The sequence below is a fragment of the Rhinolophus sinicus genome, chromosome 5, assembly GCF_057876585.1.
Source record: "Rhinolophus sinicus isolate RSI-liver-muscle chromosome 5, RSI-T2T, whole genome shotgun sequence".
In the NCBI taxonomy this organism is placed as follows: Eukaryota; Metazoa; Chordata; class Mammalia; order Chiroptera; family Rhinolophidae; genus Rhinolophus; species Rhinolophus sinicus.
Window position 1 is genome coordinate 10,989,073 of NC_142505.1, and position 19,649 is coordinate 11,008,721.

At 60.0% G+C, this 19,649-nt stretch overlaps 1 protein-coding gene and 1 long non-coding RNA gene across 5 annotated transcripts; one reads left to right on the top strand and one right to left on the bottom strand.

The window, feature by feature from the left end:
• Positions 1–1,494: 1,494 nt before the first annotated feature.
• On the bottom strand, positions 1,495–14,981 carry ZBTB47 (zinc finger and BTB domain containing 47). 2 transcript variants are annotated; one of them, XM_074312553.2, is made up of 6 exons: positions 14,777–14,981; positions 8,901–10,460; positions 7,073–7,220; positions 5,818–5,933; positions 5,124–5,268; positions 1,495–4,865 (listed from the first exon to the last, which is right to left on the bottom strand). In XM_074312553.2, the coding sequence occupies exons 2-6, from the start codon at positions 10,377–10,379 to the stop codon at positions 4,504–4,506; spliced, it is 2,250 nt and encodes a 749-aa protein (XP_074168654.1). In that variant the 5' UTR covers positions 10,380–10,460; positions 14,777–14,981; the 3' UTR covers positions 1,495–4,503. The 2 variants fall into 2 exon arrangements, with proteins under 2 accessions (XP_074168654.1, XP_074168653.1); XM_074312552.2 differs by lacking the exon at positions 14,777–14,981 and adding an exon at positions 13,988–14,247.
• On the top strand, positions 14,263–19,643 carry LOC141567171 (uncharacterized). 3 transcript variants are annotated; one of them, XR_012489606.2, is made up of 2 exons: positions 14,263–14,666; positions 18,280–19,643. It is a non-coding gene; the product is annotated as an uncharacterized LOC141567171 (long non-coding RNA). The 3 variants fall into 3 exon arrangements; XR_016021268.1 differs by having other exon boundaries at positions 14,537–14,862; XR_012489607.2 differs by having other exon boundaries at positions 14,537–14,666; positions 17,966–19,643.
• Positions 19,644–19,649: the final 6 nt, after the last annotated feature.

Consider the following 19,649-nt stretch of genomic DNA (forward strand, 5'->3'; position numbering starts at 1 on the left):
TGTTAGAAGGAAGGAAAGTCCAGCTTTCTCCAGCAGGCCAGCCGTGCTCCAGGTTGCGAGGTGTTAGTGAGCGGTTTGATCCCAAAGAGCAAAACTGGGGAGAGTGAGTGCTCCAGAGATGCCAACCATGGTGCCCGCCATCCATGGCCCACAGCCACCCAGCGGCCTCTGCCTCCTAGCCTACCGTGGCACATGCCCAAGACTCTCTGGAAGGTGAACTTGGAAACACAGGTGACCCCTGAATAACGCAGGTTGAACTGTGCAGGTCCACTTCTATGCAGATTTTTTTCAGTAAATACATACAGTACTATACATGTATTTTCTCTTCTTTATAATTTTCTTAATTTTTTTCCCTTTTGTAGCTTATTTTATTGTAAGAACACTGTATATAATGCATATAAAAATATGGCAATTGACTACATTAGCCGTAAGAGCTTCCTGTCAACAGAAGGCTACTGGAAGTTAAGTTTGGGGGGATTTTCAACTGCTTGGGGTTCAGCATCCCTAACCCCCACGTTGTTCAAGGGTCAACGATACCTTGAGAATGAGGGAGGTCGGGTGAAGGGAAAGGAGGTGTAGAAAGGTGTCACGCAAGCACAGGGGTAGCGGGAGGGAAGAGAGCAGAAACAGAGAAGCAGAATCCTCACAAGGAGGGAGCAGGCAGGCCCTTGGGTCTGTCAGCCAGCCTTTTTCTTAGGGTGACCTGAGTGAGTCCCCGTTCCTTTCAGTCAAGGAAGTGGGCTGTGTGGAAAGGCAATGGCCACATCCTGGGAACCTGCACTTCCTCTCTGGCTGGTTAATGAATCCACCACCAGCCTCCTGGCCCCCTCCCCTCAGCAGACCCTTCCCCCTATGTCCAGAACTAAGTGCCACAAACACAGGAACCTCGTTAACCACGTATCCCCCAGGCCTAGAGTTCCACTTGGCACAGAGCTAGTGCTCCATATGTTACCTGTGAGCGCTACCTGCGTCTTCCTCAGAGGCCACTACCTGTCTTCCATCTGAGCTTTTGTCCTCCCAGGCCCCCGGTCAGCATCTCTGATATCTGGCTCCTTCACCTTCCCTGCCTGCCAAGGGATGAGTCCACACTGCATCGCCGCACCCGTGCTGAGCGTATGCACGGGGGACGCTCCTGTGGCAATACACCTGGTGCTCACAGAAAACCATACCTGCAAGGGACCTGGCCACCTGTGACGCTGCCTTTGGGGGTTCAGCCTCAGTCGCCCCAGGACCTCTCCTCTTGAAAGCCCCTCTGCACTCCGCCCAGGACCCAGCACCAGTTTGAGGGTGTATCTGTTTTTGCCTTGACTCATGACCCTGGGTGTTCCCTGAAGCCCGGCACATCCTTAAGAGAGGGAGGTGGGGGTCCACCGATGCCCCAGGACACACTGTCCACGTGGTCTGCGGCCAAGCTGTCGGGTTCCTTGCTCTGGTCCAAGTCTTACCAGCCACTAGTCAGGGCAGGCACCGTGGAAAGAAGAGGCTGGGCCAAGGAACAGTTGTACTGACTTTATTCCCCTCACTCTTCTCTCTCACCCGCCTGCTGTCCCCCACACACTCTGCAGCTGTGGGGTGGGCACGTAGGACCAGACATCAGGGGTCCACAGGCCTGGGCATAGCCACTCTGCCATCGCTGTGAGGGGCACTGTGGCAGCACACTCCAGCGTCGGAAGCTCAGGCTCAGCCCAGCCCAGGCTCCCAAAGCTGTGGCCATGGGGCTTCAGCCCCACCTCATCTCTCTGGCCACTTATCCCCAGCTGGTCCAAGACCAGGGAGCCCAAGGAGAGCTGGCTCAGGTTCCGGACCTGAGGTCTGGCCAAATGGGTGAAGTCCAGCGAGACAGGGACCCCCCTGTAGCCGGACTCTGGCAGGAGGTGACGATCCTGAGCCCCCTACCCACCAATACCGCCAGCCCTGGGAAGTGGGTGCGATGCCCCAGCCCCCTCACTCCAATATCCAGGTGCTTGTTAATAATTTGTTTTTAAAATAAAAAGGAAATGGAAAAGCTGGTAAAACAAGAACCCCATCTATACTGGCACTGCTGAGGTTCCATTATTGCTTCAGACCCTCGTGGTCTGGCTGGAAAGGAGCTCCCACCCACAGTGGCCCAAGGGGAGGAGAGCACTTAGCACCAGGGACACGGGGCTCCTGTCCCCACTGGGATGGGGTCTCCCAGGAAAGGGCTTGGCTGTGGCCACCTAAAGCTACCAGACCATTTTGACCAGCACCCAGCCTACTGTCAGGACCCTTCTCCTGCTGTCAGAGGAGAGGTGTAAAAGAACAGGAAACCCAGGTCCTGGGACAGGGTTTTATCACCAGCTCCCTCACACTCCTCTCCAGCCTCTGCTTGTTGAAGTCTGGCCTGACAGACCAAGGGCCCAACCTGGCCAGGGCTCCCAGGCTTACTAAGGCGGCAGCGGGGCTAGCAGGTGACAAGGCTACCAGCCCCTATGGGAGACCCTGGTATCAATAACGGGGTTGGGGAACCCATGGGGGTCCCGACCCACAGACCATTGGGGGAGATCAACTTTTTTGGGGGAAAGGTGAGCCAGCTGTGAAGAGCTGCCAGGCACTGGGACCAGAGGTTAGAAATAGCAAGGGGAGGGGGGACCCTGAGGACATCATGGAAGCCCAGAAATAAGGGGTGCAGGAAAGGGAAAGAGCTATAGTAAAGCAGGGGCCTGGGAGGACCAGCCTTGGGATGGGGAGCCACAGAGCCGGGAGCCAGACAGGAAGCCTTCCTCTCTCCGGGAGGGGCCCACCTTCTCTGCCCAGAGAACAGCAAGGGCACCTGAGGCTGCGTCTGTAGGCTCTGGCTCGTACTGCTCCTGCTGCAGCCCCCCACTCAGCTGGGCCGGGGAACTGCCCCCTATGCCCAGAGAGTGATCAAGCTGTGTGGCTTGGATTATACACCCTCAAATCACTCGGGCTCCTTGGGCCTGCCCACATCTGTACAGAATAAAGTGCTTCGTTTATTGATGATTAAAATGTGCCCAGCCCCCTGTCCCAGTGCCATGGGCCTACAAGGAGATCAGAGGAGTTCTGACCCCCTCAGCCCTTGGGCTGATGGGGCCCAGTCCCCTCATTGGCCCCCTTGGGCTCAGGCCTCTACCCATTCCAGCCATGCTGGGAAGGTGACGGTGTGGGGGTGGTCGCAGGGGTTTAAGGTGCAACGAGTATAACAAACAAAACCATATAAACACAACAGGAAAGAGCTTAACTAGGAAACATGTAGCTTATGGAACCTTCCTCCCCTTTTTAAAGGTAGGAATCAAGATGTTAAATGACAACAGAAAAGGGTGTCCTATTAGTGCTGTGCTGGCCTCATGGGGGCAAGCATTGGGCACAGGCTGGGGCTCCCCCAGGATCCCGCCCTGGCCCCCAGGGCCTGAACATGCAGGCTTCTCTCACTGACAACGCTACGGGCACCCCACTGCCAGTGCAGAGGCCCAGGAGACAAGGATGCTGGACACCAGCCAGGGGCAGGCTGTGGCGCGGCCTAGGGAGAGAATGAGGCCTGGCACTGCCTTCGGGGAGCAGACAGACATACACATCTCCTCTAGCGTGGGAGAGGCGGCCAGGGCAGCTGGTGAGGGGCAGCCCTGCCCCCTGCCCCCTGATAGCACCTTGAAACCTTAAAACATTGGCCCAAGCCTCCTCTTTCGGGCCCTGCTCCTGGGGTCCACCCACTTACAAGGGCCCCTGGGAGCTGGTGGTGCGGGAGCCCTTCAGTCTGCCCACCCAGGGCCTGCCCACAGCACCGAGGCCCAGGGACCTCAGTGTAGCCTGGGGCAGGTTGGGAATCCCTGTAAATGCTGGCAGGGCTATGGGTGGGGAAAGCAAATGCCTGGGGTCCAGCCCCTGCCTGCCCCACTCCACATGGTGCAGAGCTGGGTCTGCAGTCTTCACACCTTGCCACTCCCCATCAACACGCTCATGGGCATCTGGTCTCAAGCCCCTGCCTCAGTGACCACAGCCCTCAGGCTGGGTCCACAACTCCTCCAAAGGGGACTGGCATCTCAACTTCTCCCCAGACCCTGCAGGATGAGGGGGCAAGTTAGGGAGCCCAGGGGCGATGGGGATGAGCCGCTGAGGGTGACCCAGGCTCGGCCTGGACAGCCCCTCCGGCTCAAGCCTCAGCAGAGTGACCAGTCACACCTGCTATGCAGGCTCCTCTTCCACTGTACTCGCTGCCTCCAGCACCCCCCTCACCTGGAGGGGGGTGCTGCAAATAGTTTCCTCTTTTCTTTTTCCTTCACTTCCAAAAAAAAAAAAAAAAGTAAAGGCTTCAAGGAGTCACTGAAAGGGGGGCACTTGGGAGTGAGGTGTCCTCCACCAGCTCCGGGGAGCTGCCAGCCCGCATCCCCATCAGGGGCAGGGGTCTGAAGCAGAGCGTGTCCAGCGGCCTCTGGATGTGGGGGCGGCGATGCCAGGCCGGTGTTGTCAGCGGGGTCGCCCCCAGAGTGGGCCCGGGGCTCCAGGTCCTGCGTGTGCACTTGGGGGTCAGTTGTTGGCGGTCATCCTCCCGCCGCTGTTGGCAGTGGTAGGGAAGAGCGGGGGCGGGGGCGGCAGGTGGGGCGGGGGCGGCATGGTCTGGGGCAGCCCTGGGAGCAGTGGCAGTGCGGGAGCCTGAGGCTGGGCAGGGGGCAGGCCTGGGGCAGAGGGGGCGCCGTCGCTAGCCAGAGGGTGGCTGACACGGAAGCATTTCTCCTTGTGGGCCTTGAGCATGTTGGAGAAGCGGAAGCGCTGGCCGCAGACGTCGCAAGGGTAAGGCTTCTCGCCGGTGTGCGTGCGCCGGTGCCGCTTCATGTTGGGCCGGCTGGTGAAGCTCTTCCCGCAGATCTCACAGATGTACGGCTTCTCCCCTGGGGGTTGGCGGTGGGCAGCAGTGTCACTGGGGCACTGCCACACTCCCGCCCAGGGCCAGCCTCCCTGCGCCCATGGAACCAGTGGGGCTCAGCCCTGGCATTCTCCGGTCCTCCTCACCCTGGGCCACTTTGGGACCCTGGGAGGCAGGGAGGAGGGCCCCGAGCCTCAGAGAAGGGGAGCAGCCATCCCAGGCATCCTGAGCAGGGGGGAGGGGTCCCGGACCTGGCGTGGAGCTCCTCCCGGGGCCGCCGTACCTGTGTGGGTCTTCATGTGCTCATCGAAGTACTGCTTCATATTGAAGTCCTTGCCACACCACTGGCACATGAACTGCTTATGGCCAATGTGGATGCTCATGTGTGACCGCAGCTGGTACTTGTACTGGAAGCGCTCATTGCAGTTCTGGGGGTGGGGGGGGAGGGAGGAAGCAGCCTTCAGGGAGGGAAGAGCTTACCCATGACCGTGACTGCAGGGGCTCCTGGGGTGGGGCACAGGTGAGGAGCCATGGGCATGCAGGGCCCAGGCAGGAATGGGATCCAGGAAGTGGGGAGAGGTGACAGAGGGGAGGAAGGCCTCAGGCTTAAAGCCAAGGCCCTCCCCATCCTTCTCTATAGGAAGGCCCCGTTATCTCCACCTAAAGCTCCATCTCTCATCTCTGCCTGAGATGCAACTCTCTCCACCTCTCCAGAAAGCCTGCACCATGGTTCCAGCCCAGGCAGCCTTCCCACCCTGAATGTGTGTGGATTGGGTTAGGGGTGGGGTGGCAGAGCAGGGTGGTGGGGGACAGGCCGGTGGGCAAGCAGGTGAGGATAGAGCGGGAGGCAAGGGCCACAGATATCAGAGGTTGGGCCCCTCTCCGAGCCCTGTATTCCACTGGTTTTTAAGCAGCTGCTGCCCCTGATCCTGCCCCATCCTGGGTGGCCCCTGGGGCAGGGGGACATGGGAACTCACCTCACATCGGAAGGGCTTCTCCCCGGAGTGCTGCAGCGAGTGCACCTTGAGAGACATGCTGCGTTTGAAGGACTTCCCACAGGTCTCGCAGGTGAAGGGCATGTCCTTGGTGTGGGCTACGAGGTGGGCACCATGGCCGTCACAGCTCTGGGGGACCCCACCTGCCCTGGGGCCTGCCTCACAGCCTCTGTCCCAGGACTTGGGGCTGCCGCCCAGGAATACCCCCTTCCCTGTGGGCTAGATAGGTTTCTGTCTGCTCTGAAGTCTGGTCAGACAAGTGTGGAGGCCCTTCTTTAGCCTCTGGCCAAGGGAAATAGCCAAGGCCACCTCACCCCCAAAGCTTTGGGGGAAAATGGAAGTATCCCAATGGGACTGGCATCAGCTCAAATCCTGGTCCAGCTACCGGCTCCCTGCACAGCCTCTGTGGGCGTCAGCATCCTCTTCTATAAAAGGAGGCTAGGAGTAGTACTGCACCCCAGTAGTGCTGCTGGGGCTTTACAGGGGATGACACTGTAACAGTTAGCTATAGCCCCCCCACAGAACCCACGGACAGGTGAGGTGGAAGACCTGGGAAGAAGCAATTGGAGACGGGGAGGGCCCCACGGAGCTCAGGGCTGGGGAAACTGAGCCCAGAAGGCCCACCAATCCTGGGTTACCCAGCATCTCCTCTCCCAGTCAGTTCCTGCTGGAGGACCCTAGCACTGTCTGGTGGAGAAAGGGGTTAAAGGCCCACCTTAGCCACCTGTCCCTTGAGTCCCAGTCACTGAGCAGGCAAGGAAGGGAGGGCTGCAGAGATATCAAACTCGCACTGCTGCCCACCCCCCCCCCAGCCCACCTAGAGGGGAGAGACAGCCACGCCCAAGGCAGAGGTGTAGTCGAACACACTCTGGTGGGACCACTTTACTGTGTTGAGGTGTGACCCTGGGAGGGAGGGGTTGTATTCAGAGAAGCCTGAAGCCCTCTGAGGGTGGTCAAAGAATCAGAGACACAGCTGACCTCAAACTGAGACACAACCTGTGTCAGCTGGATTCTAGCTCCTACCTGACATCTTGTCCAGGAGCCCTTGTGCCGTGTGCAACCTGCCCAACTGAATATAGCAGCCCTGGCCCCAGAGCCTGTGCAGGCCAAACCTGCCACTGCAACCAGCCTCCCCAGGCCTCCCCACTGAGAGGGGCCTTCTCACGCCTTCACATTGCCCTTAGATGTGAGGCCCAGTTCTGTGCTCAGGCTCCATCCCTCACTGGCCGAGACTTACCAACCATGTGCTTGCGCACATGGGCCATGGTGTAGAACTTCTTCTCGCAGATCTCACACGAGAACTTCTTCTCTGCATAGCCATGCACAATCTTGTTATGCTCGTGCAGGGACCAGAGCTTCTTAAAAGCTTTGCCGCATGTCACACACTGTGGGGTGAGAGGACTTCAGGCTCTGGGTACTGAGTCAGGACTATGTGACAAAGGACAAGTCACTTCCCGTCTCTGGGCCTCAGTTTCCTCACCTGAATTATGCTGGAGAGAGAGCCGGTGGTGACCAAGGACCAGCCAGATCTGATGTTCTGGGAGTTGGGGATGGTACCTCCCCTAACATATCCACCCACCGCCCAGGGCTATAGCCTGGGCCCTCCTTCATCCTTGAGCTTAACTAGGGCCAGGGGTCACCTCTTCAAGGAAGCCCCTCCTCTGTACTGATTTGAACAAGGCATCTGCCTATAGAGAGGAGACTCTTCACTGGCTGAAGGGCCACAGCGCACAGTGGGCATGAATAAGCCCCTCTCAGATAACAGGTCAGGACAGAGCTGGAGCATTATCTCTGCTGCCTCCCCCTGCTGGGTCTCATGCCCTGACACCATGGAGATCCCCAAAGAGATAGGTCCCAAAGGGCAGTCGGGAGGTACCCGGTCCCATTAGGTAGTGCAGGGTGGTGAGAGCCCTGGGGCCACACTCCCCTCCTCCTTTTCCTCTGGCCCTTGTCCTGCCCATCCCTGCAGGACACCCTCAGAGGTCTGGAGGCAAGGCCAGAACTCAGGCAGAAATTGGGTCAGGTTGCTCAGGTCAGAAGGGACACAAGTGTCTTCCCCTTCAGGAGGGAGGCTCCGGTGTGTGGCAGGTGGAGAGTCAAAGGGCAGCCCAGCAGGCAGGCAAGTGGGAACAAGTACACAAGGGTGGAGCAGACCAGGTAACCAACCCCCAGGTAACACTTTCTCCACAGGGCACTGCAATTAGCAATTAGCTCAGACAATTAGCATCCGCCTACTGCTGCCCACCCCCTCCATCCCTGCCAGAACATTAAAACCAGCCTGGCTGGCTGTGTGCTGCCCATGCCCTGAGAGGCCACGCTGGCACAGAATCAAGCTGGCCCGAGGCCTGGCAGCCAGCCCAGCTTCCCCGCTTGGCCCCAGCAGCCCCGGCTCTTCCCAGATTTCTCATCCAGCCCCTCTACCCCAAACCCAGGCCAGCTGGCATCTCCAAAAAGCTGAATGCAAGGGCTTCTTCCTGCCCAGCTGCCCCTTGCTCTCCTCAGTCTTTGTGGCAAGCAGAAAATGGCGCCCCCGTCTGGGCGAACCCCTCCTCCCTTCATCTGTGCTTCTGTGCACTGCGTCATCTGTGAAGCTATACGTGGGGGCCCTGCTGGCCTTCCCACAGCCCTAAGGATTTGCTAAAACACTGACCCATCTCTCCTCAGAGCCGGTTGTCCCCCACTGTCATAAGCTCCTATGCTCAGTCAACTCTGTCATCTCTTCCCTCCAGGTCTTACTCCCTCGCCCCACTGGCCAAGGTTACGGTTTGTCCCAATCCTATCTGCACATCCACGTGTCAAAAGCCAGTGCTATCTGCCTCCTCCACGAAGTTCTCCGTGACGTCCTCACCAACCTGCGCCCTACCTTCTTGGCTCACCCTGGGCCTGGGCTGGTCCCACTGTTCAGGGGGCTAAGTCTGGTCTTCCCAGACTGTCTGGACAACACAGGCAGCAGGACCCTGGGAGCCCAGGGCCCACTTCTGGCCTGTCCCAGCTCGGCTGTGTGGCCTCAGCTGGCCTTCTGCCTTGTCCCGCCCGCCCACGTCATGAAGCCACGTGAGGCCCACCTGGATGTTGCGCTCACAGTCCGTCTGCCGGTGCAACAGCAGCTCACTCTCCAGCAGGAAGCGCTTGCCACACTGGTCGCAGATCTGCATGCGGCTGTGGGTCACATTCATGTGTTTCTCCAGGTACCAGCGGTTGTTGAAAACACGCGGGCACTTCTGGCACGGGTGGTGCTGCTTCTCCTCCAGCTTCACCTTGGCCCCCAACCCATCAGTGGCCTGTGGCCCTCGGGCCGGTGCCGATGCCGGGGCCACTCCTGGGGATGGCTTTGACCGCTTCCCACCACGCTGCCCGGCCTCCTCAGGCTCAGGGGGGGCCCGGCGCCGGGACCGCGTGGCCATGCGGCTGTGGGGAGGGGGGTCTGCCCGGCTGCCCTGCCGCCCCGCCGGGCCCTGCCTCCCCGCCACCTCCCCCTCCCCCTCCTCCTCTTCCTCCTCCTCCTCCTCTTCCTCCTCGGAGCTCTCCTGCTCCGGCTCGCTGTGTCCTTCCTCCTCCTCCTCTTCCTCCTCCTCCTCCTGCTCGCTGTGCCCTTCCTCCTCCTCGTCCTCTTCCTCTGCCTGACTGCCGCCCTCCTCCTCCTCCTCCTCCCCCCCACTGCCCCCACCCTCCTCCTCTTCTTCGTCCTCCTCCTCCTCCTCGTCCTCCGTGTGCCTTTGTAGCCCGTCCTCCCGGCCCAGCACCATGGTGGCCGGGCCTGTGGGCGCGCCCGGCTTCCCCTCAGGCCCCGTGGACACGTGCAGCGTCTGGTTGTTGAGGTTCACCTCCACGATGATCTGGGACTGCTCCCGGCGGCTGTAGGTGCCAGAACCCCCAAGCTCTTCCTCCAGCTCCTCCCCACCCTCCAGCTTGCACAGGCCGGCCGGGGGCCCGCCCGCCTCCTCGACACCACCCTCCTTCTCCTCCTTGAAGAAGGGCTGAGCTGGCCCAAGGGCGGCAGGCACCGGACCACCTGCAGTCCCTGCCCCATCCTCCACGCGCACGGAGTAGGGGTCGGGGCCCTCGCGGGCGTAGATCTTGGGCAGGCCCGGGGCGTCGGCCTCCTGCTTGATGTCGCAGTAGTACGGTGGCGCGGCCGGTGGTGTGCAGCTGGCGGCCGGCTGGGCCAGGGCCACCGCGCTGCCGGTGGGGCCCGAGGGGCCGAGGGAGCGGGCGTCCAGCAGCTCCTGGCAGGACGCGGCGATGTCAGCCATCTGTAGCAGCAGGGCAGCACTCAGCACCTCGTGGACGTTGGCCGCGTTGACCAGCAGCTTGGACGTGTAGATGAAGTTAAGGATCTGCTGCAGGCCGCCGGGCGCCAGCGCCTCCAGGGACAGCTCCACGCGCTGCAGCTGCTTGTTCTGGGTGAAGAGCGAGTGGAAGAACTGGCTGTAGGCGGCCAGCACGCCCTTGTGAGCCGGGAAGACGCTGCGCTGGGGCACCAGCACCAGGTCCACGTCGCAGAGGTCAGGCTGGAAGAGGCGCTGCTCGTTCAGACGGCCCATCAAGCAGGCGAAGTGCAGCGCCACGTCCTCCACCAGCGAGAACTCGGCCGCCGGTGAGTCGGTGGTCTTTTCAACCAGCAACTGCGGAGCACAGGACACAGGTCAGGTGAAGGCCAGCGTGGTCCCAGCAGCACCCACCATCCTGGAGGCAGTCTACCCATCACTCTCGGTTCCACGTCACAGACAAGGAGCCGAAGCTCAAGCCAAGACGAGGAGGAACTGGGATTCAAGCCCAAGTCAGCTTGCCCCTCAGAATTCAGACTCTGATCATGACCTCCTGAGGCCAAAGATCAGTTAAACTTTCTGGGCCTCCAGTTCTTCTGCTGTGAAACAGGAAGTTATTTGGGGAACGAAAAGGGAAGAGGGGAAAAGGGACTAAGATGACCAACTGTCTAGGTGTGTTAGGGACCTAGGGGTTTCCTGGGATGCAGAATTTTCAGCGCTAAAACTAGAGCCACCGTGGGCAAACCGTGTCGAGGTGGTCACCCCAGCAGGGACACAGCCATTCCTTCAGTATTTCCCACAGATTCTCTCCCCACACTCACTCACACAAATAAAACCAAGCCTGCCTAACCCCAGAAACTTCAAGAACAGAAGTCAGACTCACTCACGGCCTGGCCTCTGGCTTCTGCAGCCCTGGGGGCAGCACTTGAGGGAAGCCCTCACCTCACCAGCAGTGGACCTTAAGGCCTGGGCCTGCGGGCTGCAGAGGTAGAAACTTCTCTGAAGAAGTCCAGGGCCTGGGACTTCTCCTCACCTGGTCCTGCCTCCCTGCTAGAGGAAGCTGGTGAGATCCAGCTAGCCCCTCATTATTCAGCTAGAGCTTGGACCAGGCCACTGCACATGGCCTCCAGACTGGCCACCAGCAACTTCCTTTCACACAGGGGTTCTGTGTGTGGTGGGGGAGGACACAGGAGGCCCCCAAGTCCCTTTACCCTCTAAGCCCCCAGACCCCAGGTCAAGTATGGTCCAGGCCCCGGGGCTCTGAGATGGCTGCATCTTGGAGGCCACACCATCTGGGGACTCTGCAGCCTGAGGAAGGCCCTTGAAGTCTGATGGGTCAAATTATCAGGCCCTTAGGCCACATCCAGTACCTTAAATTGCCCACAGTAGGGACCAGCTTAATTTTTCCTGGCTCCAGCATAGCGGTCTCCCCAAAAGGTGGGCAGCACAGACAGACAGGCTGCCCAGTCCCTTGTATGGGTTCAGCGCACAGCAGATGCTCAATTAATATCTGCCGACTACCTGCCTGACTGCACCAAGCCCACAGGTTCCAGGTTCTGGTCCCCCTCAGACCCTGTCCAGCTGAATCAGAGCAGCCTACATTTGAAGACCTTGCCCCACTGCCACAAAGCCATCAGCTTCCCTGCCCCAAGCAACTCCCTGGAGGCCCTGGGATGAAACCCCGGTCCTGTCTATCCACAGCCCACCCCGGTATCCCGCATGCCAGCCCTTCCACTGGTGGAGCAGCTGTGGGTGGGTGTGGGGAGGTGTCTATTCTCGACTTCTCAAGTTACCTGAATTAGAAATCTGCCCTGGGCCTCAAGGAGCCACCAGGGACAACCTGCTCTGGGCCCCACCCTCCACACCTAGCAGCCCAGGGCAGCACCCACCCAACGCTCTCTCAGATTCCAGTCTAGCCAGGCTCTTGGCCATGGACACCATCTTCCTAGAGTTCTCCCACCACAACTCCTATCCCCCCACCCCTCCACCCGCCAAAAAGCCACCCATCTCCTGTCTCAGGGCTGCTGGCCTGTCAAGGCCTAGCCAATCTAACCAGGATATGGTGCTAAGCCCCTCCCATCTCCCTCCCCTGACTCAGTCTGATTCATCTTCTGGGACCAACCCCTATTGCATAGATGAGGAAACTGAGGCTCAGAATGGGAAGGTCCCATAGTGAGCAGCAGTAATAGGGCCCTGGCCTCCCAGCTCTGCTAAGGCCACCCTTCCCTGCTGGGCTGGACACATAGATAGATTTCTTGGCCTTTCATGACTTATAAAGCAAGAAGAGGCATCTGGGGAACCCTCCCGCCCCCAGGGGACAAACTGCTTCCTCAGACTCTCTCCCCCAACCACCTCCCAAGAGCTGCTGCCACCTGCAGGTCAGTGAGGGGTCAAGATGCAACTTGGGTAGTAACCGGGCTCCTTAGGGCCTCCAGGGGCCAGCTAGTGGCAGTGGAAGTGGCTTGCATAAGGACTTGTCAAAGCCGGGCCTGTTGAGGGGCGCCCACTCCAGGCCTCGGTCCACCCTGCTCCCCCTTCCCAGAATACCCTCCAGTGCCTGTCTGTCATGGGGAAAGGGAAGTGCCCAACCTTCCCATGGGCAGGTCCAGACCCAGAGCCCAGACAAGGCCTGGCCAGGGCCTTCTGGCTTCAGCAGGGGAAGAGGGGGTTAGCCTGGGGGTTAGTGCTGCCCCAAAGACTCCATTCACTAGGCAATACCCTGAGCTAAGCCAGCACCATCCGTGGCTCTTGAGGGGCTGAGAACCTCACGACCTAGCACCATGACTGGACTTCTTTGAGAAGGCACACAGATGCTGCCTGAGTCCATAACTGGCAGCCCATCAGCAGGGCACAGCTGCCCCCTAGCCCGGCACCTTCCATGCAGGGCCCACCAGCTGTGCCCGCTTCCCCAGCCAGATGTGCCAGTTCCCTGAAGCTGCAGATGCCCCTCCCCATCTGTCTGTGCCAGCTGCAACCACATACCCTACCCCCAAGTCCAGGCCAGGCCATTCTGGATAAGATGCAAGACCAGGGGAGTGGTCAGGCACTCCTGTTGCCAGGGGGTTTCATGCCCTCAAACCCTCCCTCCAAGCCAGGCTGGGGGGAGATCAGGTGCCAGGGACACCTGCCCAGGCAGCTCACCTGAGTCAGAGCTTCCACACCATGGCCACCAAGTCATTGGCTCCGTACCCTGCCTCAGGGCCTCACTGGAAGTCCCAGAACCAAACCTGGGCATCCATCTGCACCCTCCACCCCCACGCCAATACTTCCATCTCCAGGCAGCAGTGGGTGGGCCCAGTCTGAGCAAGGGGCACAGGCTCATGACTTTCAGGCTCCTCTTTTTGGGGAGAGGGTGTCTATGCCAGTCTTCTCTGTGCTGATGTCCCCCTCCTTCCCCGGGAAACAGGACCAGAGAGGGCGGGGGACCGGCCCAAGGTCACACAGGAGTTTGGACCCGAGCTGCGGGCGTCCCCCCACACACCCTGCTTGGCCCAAGCGCCCCCGCATCCCCAGGCAGGGCGGCTCCAGCGCCCACGTGGCCCAAGGCCCAGGCGGGAATCCGACCTCCCCCCTCCCCCCCATCACCCAGTCCGAGGGCGGCGCCGTCAGGACTCAGGGAAGCGCCCCCCTCCACCAGTGCCCAGCAAGACCTCAGCCTCTCGTGCTCAGGCACCCACCCCAGGAATTTAACCCACTACCCGCCGAAGGCCGCGCCAGAGATCCGCATTCCAGGCCTGCGGGGACCCGGAGAAGGAGGTCGGGAAGACGCGGCGAGGGGCAAGATCCCTCCAGCCCCTCCATCCCGAGCCAGCGGGCGGTGCGCTCGGAAGGGCAGAGCGGGCAGGTGGGCGGATAAGCGGGGGGACAGGCAGGGCCTTGCGTACCATGGTGCCGTGGCGCTGGGGGCTCACAGGGCCCCGCGGGATCGCGCTGCCCCCGGCGGCCGGGCCGGGGCCGCTCCATGAAGCGCCGCGCTGGGGGCCGCCCCCGCGCAGGGCCCAGCGACCATGGCCCCCGGGGGCGCGGCCGGGCGGGCGGAGGCGCTGGGCCGCGGCGAGTCCAGCCGCTGAGCAGCTGCGGCCCCAGAGCCTCGGGCGCGACGGGCGGGGGGCGCGGGGCGCCGATTGGAGCCCGCGCGTCAGCTGGGGCCGCCGTCTGGACGCTTAAAGGGCCAGGCCGCCCAACGTGCCGGCGGGGGGCGCGGACACGTGTGGTGTGCGCCGTCCCGGAGCCGCCCGCTCTGCCTCCGGCCGCCGGGGCCAGGCCCCGCTGCTCCCAACCAAGCGGATGGACCCTGGCCTCACTCTGCTGCACCGAGCCCCCCGTCTGCCGCCGGGAAGTTCGTCCCAGGGTCTAACCTCGGTGCCCTCCAGCTGCGCGACAGAGGCGGGGTCGGAGTAGGAGGCAGCCCTGAGATCGAGAAGCTGGGTGCATTCGCGCTCCAACCAGCTTCAGAAAAGGCTTCCACCTGCTCCCCTGAGTGACCCCACATTGAAGAACCGAACGGCACCCTAGCCGCACTCACCACCCCCACACTCTGGCTTGGGCTTCTCTGACCTGAGGGTGAGTGTTGGATCTCCAACTAGCCGGGCCCCGCACTCCTACCCCAGGGCAGCCCAAGGCTCATTTTGCTCTATGCTTGCAGGACTTGGTTCTGGTAGACCCATACCCACCTGGTGGCTTCTCTGGCTGCACAGGTCCACCCAGGGCAGAAGGTACAAGAACCCAGACCACAGCTGCAGTGATCCCAACCTTTAAGGTGATTGGTCCAGTCCCAGAGGCAAGACAAGGAATGGGGGCCAGAGGCCCAGGCCCCACTGTGCCCCCAGCCGCGTGACCTGACGGCTCCTGACGGCTGCTCAGTAGCCTCCCCACTCAGTCTCTGCTGGGAAGATGCAGCCAGGCCTGCGGAATGCTGCTCTGGCATGGACACCAGTGGGGGCAGGGGGCTGGCTGTGCTGGCAGGAGGCTACAAAGGAACACTGCCAGGCTAAGCAGGCAGCAGAGTGGGGGCCCACTGTGTGCTGGGCCTGGCAGGACCCAGGTGGTGGATGGACCACCTCTGTGGAGAGGGGGCCTCTGTGGGTCTCTCATACGGTCATGTCATCATTCACCCCACCCCAACCCCACCCCCCAAACTGACCGCTGCCCTGTATTGGGTCACTGTCCCATTGCCCTCGTCCTAGCAGTACCACAGAGTACACCTCATCCCTCCCCACACACGTATTCGTTCATGCTTACACACCAGCCATGCCTAGCTGTAGCAGTATCCCCTGGGTATGCCACCTTACTTGTGAGTGGGCAGGAACTCTGGGGCCTGTTCAGAGCGACTTGGTCTGGGTGCCAGGGGGAGAATGGAGCAGAGGCCAAGATCCCAGGCAGGTACCATCCTATAGTCTGATGGTCTGACCTGTAAGATTGTAAAGGCCTCCCCTGAGGCCAGGATGGGGAGGCCCTCATGCCAAGGCCATCCTAAGCCAGGGGGAAAACACCTCAGGGGCAAAGAAGGGGGTGACTAAAGAGTGCTAGAGGAAGGGGGGGAATGCACACAGCCAGATGGAGGGTGAGGAGAGACCCTGGTGGAAAAAGATGGGAAGAGAGGAAGGGGCACAGATGGGGCAAGCTCCCAGAGATCCTGCACTTCTGTGGCCATGGTGGGTTTGTGGACAGCTGGCTCAGCTCCCGGAAGTCTCAGGCTGAGGCCAGGCCGGAGTGGCCTACTTGCCTCACTAGCCAATCACTTCAAGACTGCCTTCTGTATCTTCCTCCCAACCCACTTCCTCATCTGACTCAGTGGATCCCTGCACCAGCCTGGGAGGTGGCAAGGGAGGGATTGTGTACCCTTTGGTTGGATAAGGTCCCGAGCAGGACAAATCACACATCCAGGCACCAGCGTTAGGAGCCAGAGAAAGGGGAGGCTGGGAGCGAGTGGCCTCCCCCATAGGCTGGGAGGAGCCTGGCAGACAGGACTTCAGGGACACTTCTGGGCCCACTTCCCAGCCAAGGCTTGGTGGGGGGCTGTGGCTAGCGTGACTAAGGTAGGGCTGCTGGCCCCTTTGGGACTGGCCTTGACTGCAGTAATCAAGCCAAAGGAGGTGCTGAAGGGTGGGTGAGAAGGGGGGAATGGGGGGCTCAGTCTCCATGAAGAGCCCAGCTGTTCCCCTCTTACTTATCTGGCCTAGAGCCCATCTGCTGGGGGAGCCCCAGGCAGAGCCTGAGCTCTGTGAGGCTGTTGGCACTTGGGTCCCACTAGAACTGGCAGGAAGGGGCTGTTTGAAGAGCTCAGGCTGGTGGGCTCAAATGGGGCTGCTCAGAGCTGAAGCCCATCAGCTAGGGCAGAAGGGCACTCTAGGCAGAGAGAATAGCACGTGCCAGGGCCAGGAGGCAGGAGGCAGTTTAACATCTGTAGGGAACTAGAGGCATTTGACATAGTGGAGTCCAGATTCTTGGGTGGGAGTGCCCAGCCGGATGGAGATTGGTAGAATTGCTCTCTCTGGGCCTTGGCGAGAGCCATGCCATGGGACTTTCACCTCAAGCTTGATCATGGCAGGCTTCTGGGGGTGGGGGGTGGGGGGAGAGGGAAGGGTGGGACTGGGTTACTGGAGAGGGGGAATCCTAGACCAGAATGGCACGTCCCAGTGGGGAGCCAGGAGTTGGTGGAGACCAGCGCAGAGCTTGAAGATCCTTCAGACACTAGGGGCTGAGTGCTGGAAAGTCAGCAGCCATGCGCCTGCCTCTAGAGGCCAGCTCACAGGTTTTTTCACAACTTCCCTAAGCATCTGGCCCCAAGTTTCTCTCTCATGTCAGGGAGGAGGAACAGACCCAAACAAGCAGTCCACAGGCTTGGGTGGGGAACCCAGACTCGTCCCTACTGAACCTGGAAAGACCAGCCCAGGCCAGGGGTGAGGGAGTGGGGGACAGTGCAAGGCTCAGCCTCTGCGGGGCATGGAGCTATGCAAATACTGTAGCTGAGATGGAGGAAGGAGGGAGACCGCAGGGCCAGTGCCAGAAAATAGGTGACAACACAGCATGGGGCCGTTGGGGTGGCAGGGAAATTCACCCCCCCCCCACTAGGTGCTGACCCAGGGCCCTGCAGCATAGATCTCTGGGTGTGGGGTTGGGTGGGCGGGGGGGGGAGGGGGGGCTGTTGCTTCTGTTCTCCTTCCACTGAGCTCAGCATTAATAGGCTACAGCTGCTGAGGGGTGGCGGCCTAATTCAAACCAGCAGGTTGCCTGGTTCCCTCCCGAAGCCCAAACGTCATGGCCTTGGCATTCGAGGCCTCCCTGTCCAGGATCCTCTCCCACCCTGTTGGTTCAAGGGACCCCAGGCCTCTCATTTGTGATTGAGCCCAGCCCTCCACGTGAAACTCCGGGGGGGGGGGGGGGGGGCAATGGCCCTTAACTACTTTGATACGTGCGTGCTTGGTTCAAAGCATTTACTCCTCACCAGTTTTTGGAAGGAGGAGGCCTCAGTATCCCAGTTCTTCAGATGAAGAGAATTACAAAGGCCAAGAAATTTATCCAGAGTTACCCAACTTTCGGAAGTGGCAGAGCAGAACTTGAACCCAGGCATTCTGGCTCTGGCCCCAAACCCTTAAGGACACAGAATAGTTGCTCATAGAGGTCCTTTATTCAAAATAAAATCAAATTAGGCCAGAGGCATGAAGGCCAGTGAGATCCTTTCTCTTTCTTCGGGAATCTGGCATGGTGGTACATGTCAGTGGCAGGAGGGCCCGGGTGACCAGCCGCCTGTCTCCTGTGGGCCGCCTGGGTGGCTGACTCATCCCTGGGCTGGTCTGAGAAGGGATGAGCACCCCTGGTTCTCATGCCCGGTTGCACCAGGTGTATGCACCCTCTTTCAGGGCTTCTGAACTGAGATGACCATTCCAAGGACCGTTAGCCTCGGATTACAGATGAGCAGTCAGAGGCCCAAGGTCAGGCGTCCAGATGCAGAATGCGAGTGTCTGTCCTAAGGCCTCAGGTCACTCCTTTTTCACCCCGAGGTCCTCAGCACTCGAGGCTGGCGGGAGACACAACCCTCCCCAGGCTGGCCTGGGTCCTGCCAGCAGTGCAACTTGGCTCAGTCTGTGGAGCTGGAGCTTGATGGCTACACATTGAGTGGTGGGTCTGAGGTCTCCAAGAGGCAGAGCCCTACACAAGGCTTTCTGATTCGCAGGGAGAGGCAGGGACAAGGGCGCACTGCCTCTGTCTACTGAAACCTTTAAAGAACCGACGGGTAAAGCCACCTGCCCCTTCATGAACACCTCGCCTGGCCTCGCCCTCAGCAGGCACTGACTGCAGCTGCTCAGGCCACCTGTCCTTCAGAGCACCGGTCCTCTCCTGACACCTCTGCAGTCCTGAGGCTGCCACCTGTAAGCACCCAAGTTCTCCCTGCCGAGCGCGTCCTGCGGCACTGCCCAGCCCCTTCCATCAAGTTCCTCGTGGGACTTCAGGCTCTCCCCTCACTATGGGCAACAGCAGGGTTATGTCCTCTTCTAAAAACCTGCCCCTTGAGCCCAGGCCGTTCCAGCTTGTGAGGCCTGGCGTCCAGGTCTTTCACTTGTCACTCAGACTAACGTGCAGGCCTTCTCACTACACCCAGTGGAGTTTCCTGTCCCTGCCGGTGATGTCCGGCCAGTGTTCCCAATCGCTTGAGAGAGGGGCATTTCCCTTGAATTCTTACCTCCTAATCAATGCCCAGCTAATTCAGAACAAGTCAAGACTGTAGGAAAGCCCTTGACACGAGTCCCCCAGTACCGCCCAGCCGACAAAGCTTATGTCAGAGGGGAATAAAGACCCTGGAGCTCATGAAAACAAGACCCAGAAGAAAGTCCAATTAGGGATTTCCCCACAGCAAATAGACCTGAGTTTTCCTTCACTTTTAAAGGAACGCATTGATTGGACTACTTCTAGGAACTGCCTGACTGTGGGGGTCTACTGATTACTAAATTTTGAAAACTGAATCTCTGCAAGCCTTACTGTGGGAGGTTATGTTGTATTCACTGAGCAAATACAAACCCCTTTGAGTTCTAAGGAGAAAAAAGTTAATTGTACTTGCCTGGCAAATTCTCCTGAGGATGCTAAAAATATCACCATGACTGTTTCCTTCAGGAGTGAGTGCCATGTGCCTGCCTGGTGAGCCACTGGTAGGAGGGACCAGACCTGTGGAGGCTGTTGGTGGGTTAGCAGGTAAATGTGCTGTCCCCTCGGCAGCAACTCACGGACAGACTGAGACCCAGTCCTTCCTCAGCCAAGACATAGTATGCGGTCACAGCGGATGACCACGGCAAAGCCTGGAGGAGGGCGGAGTAGGCAGGGGCCACTCCATCAGTGCTTCTGTGGGTAGGAGCCCAGCTCTGCCTGAAGCTCTCTCGAGCGCCACCTCGGGCCCACCACTAATCCTCAGCTAGGAGATGAAAATGAGCCCCAGCGAGATGAAGTCTCTTTACTGGCTGGGTCAGCAGAGACTCAGTTTCCTCTTCCACTTCAGAAAGACGGCTTGAAGTCTGGATGAATAAAGAAAGCTGAAATATACACAGACTCCGA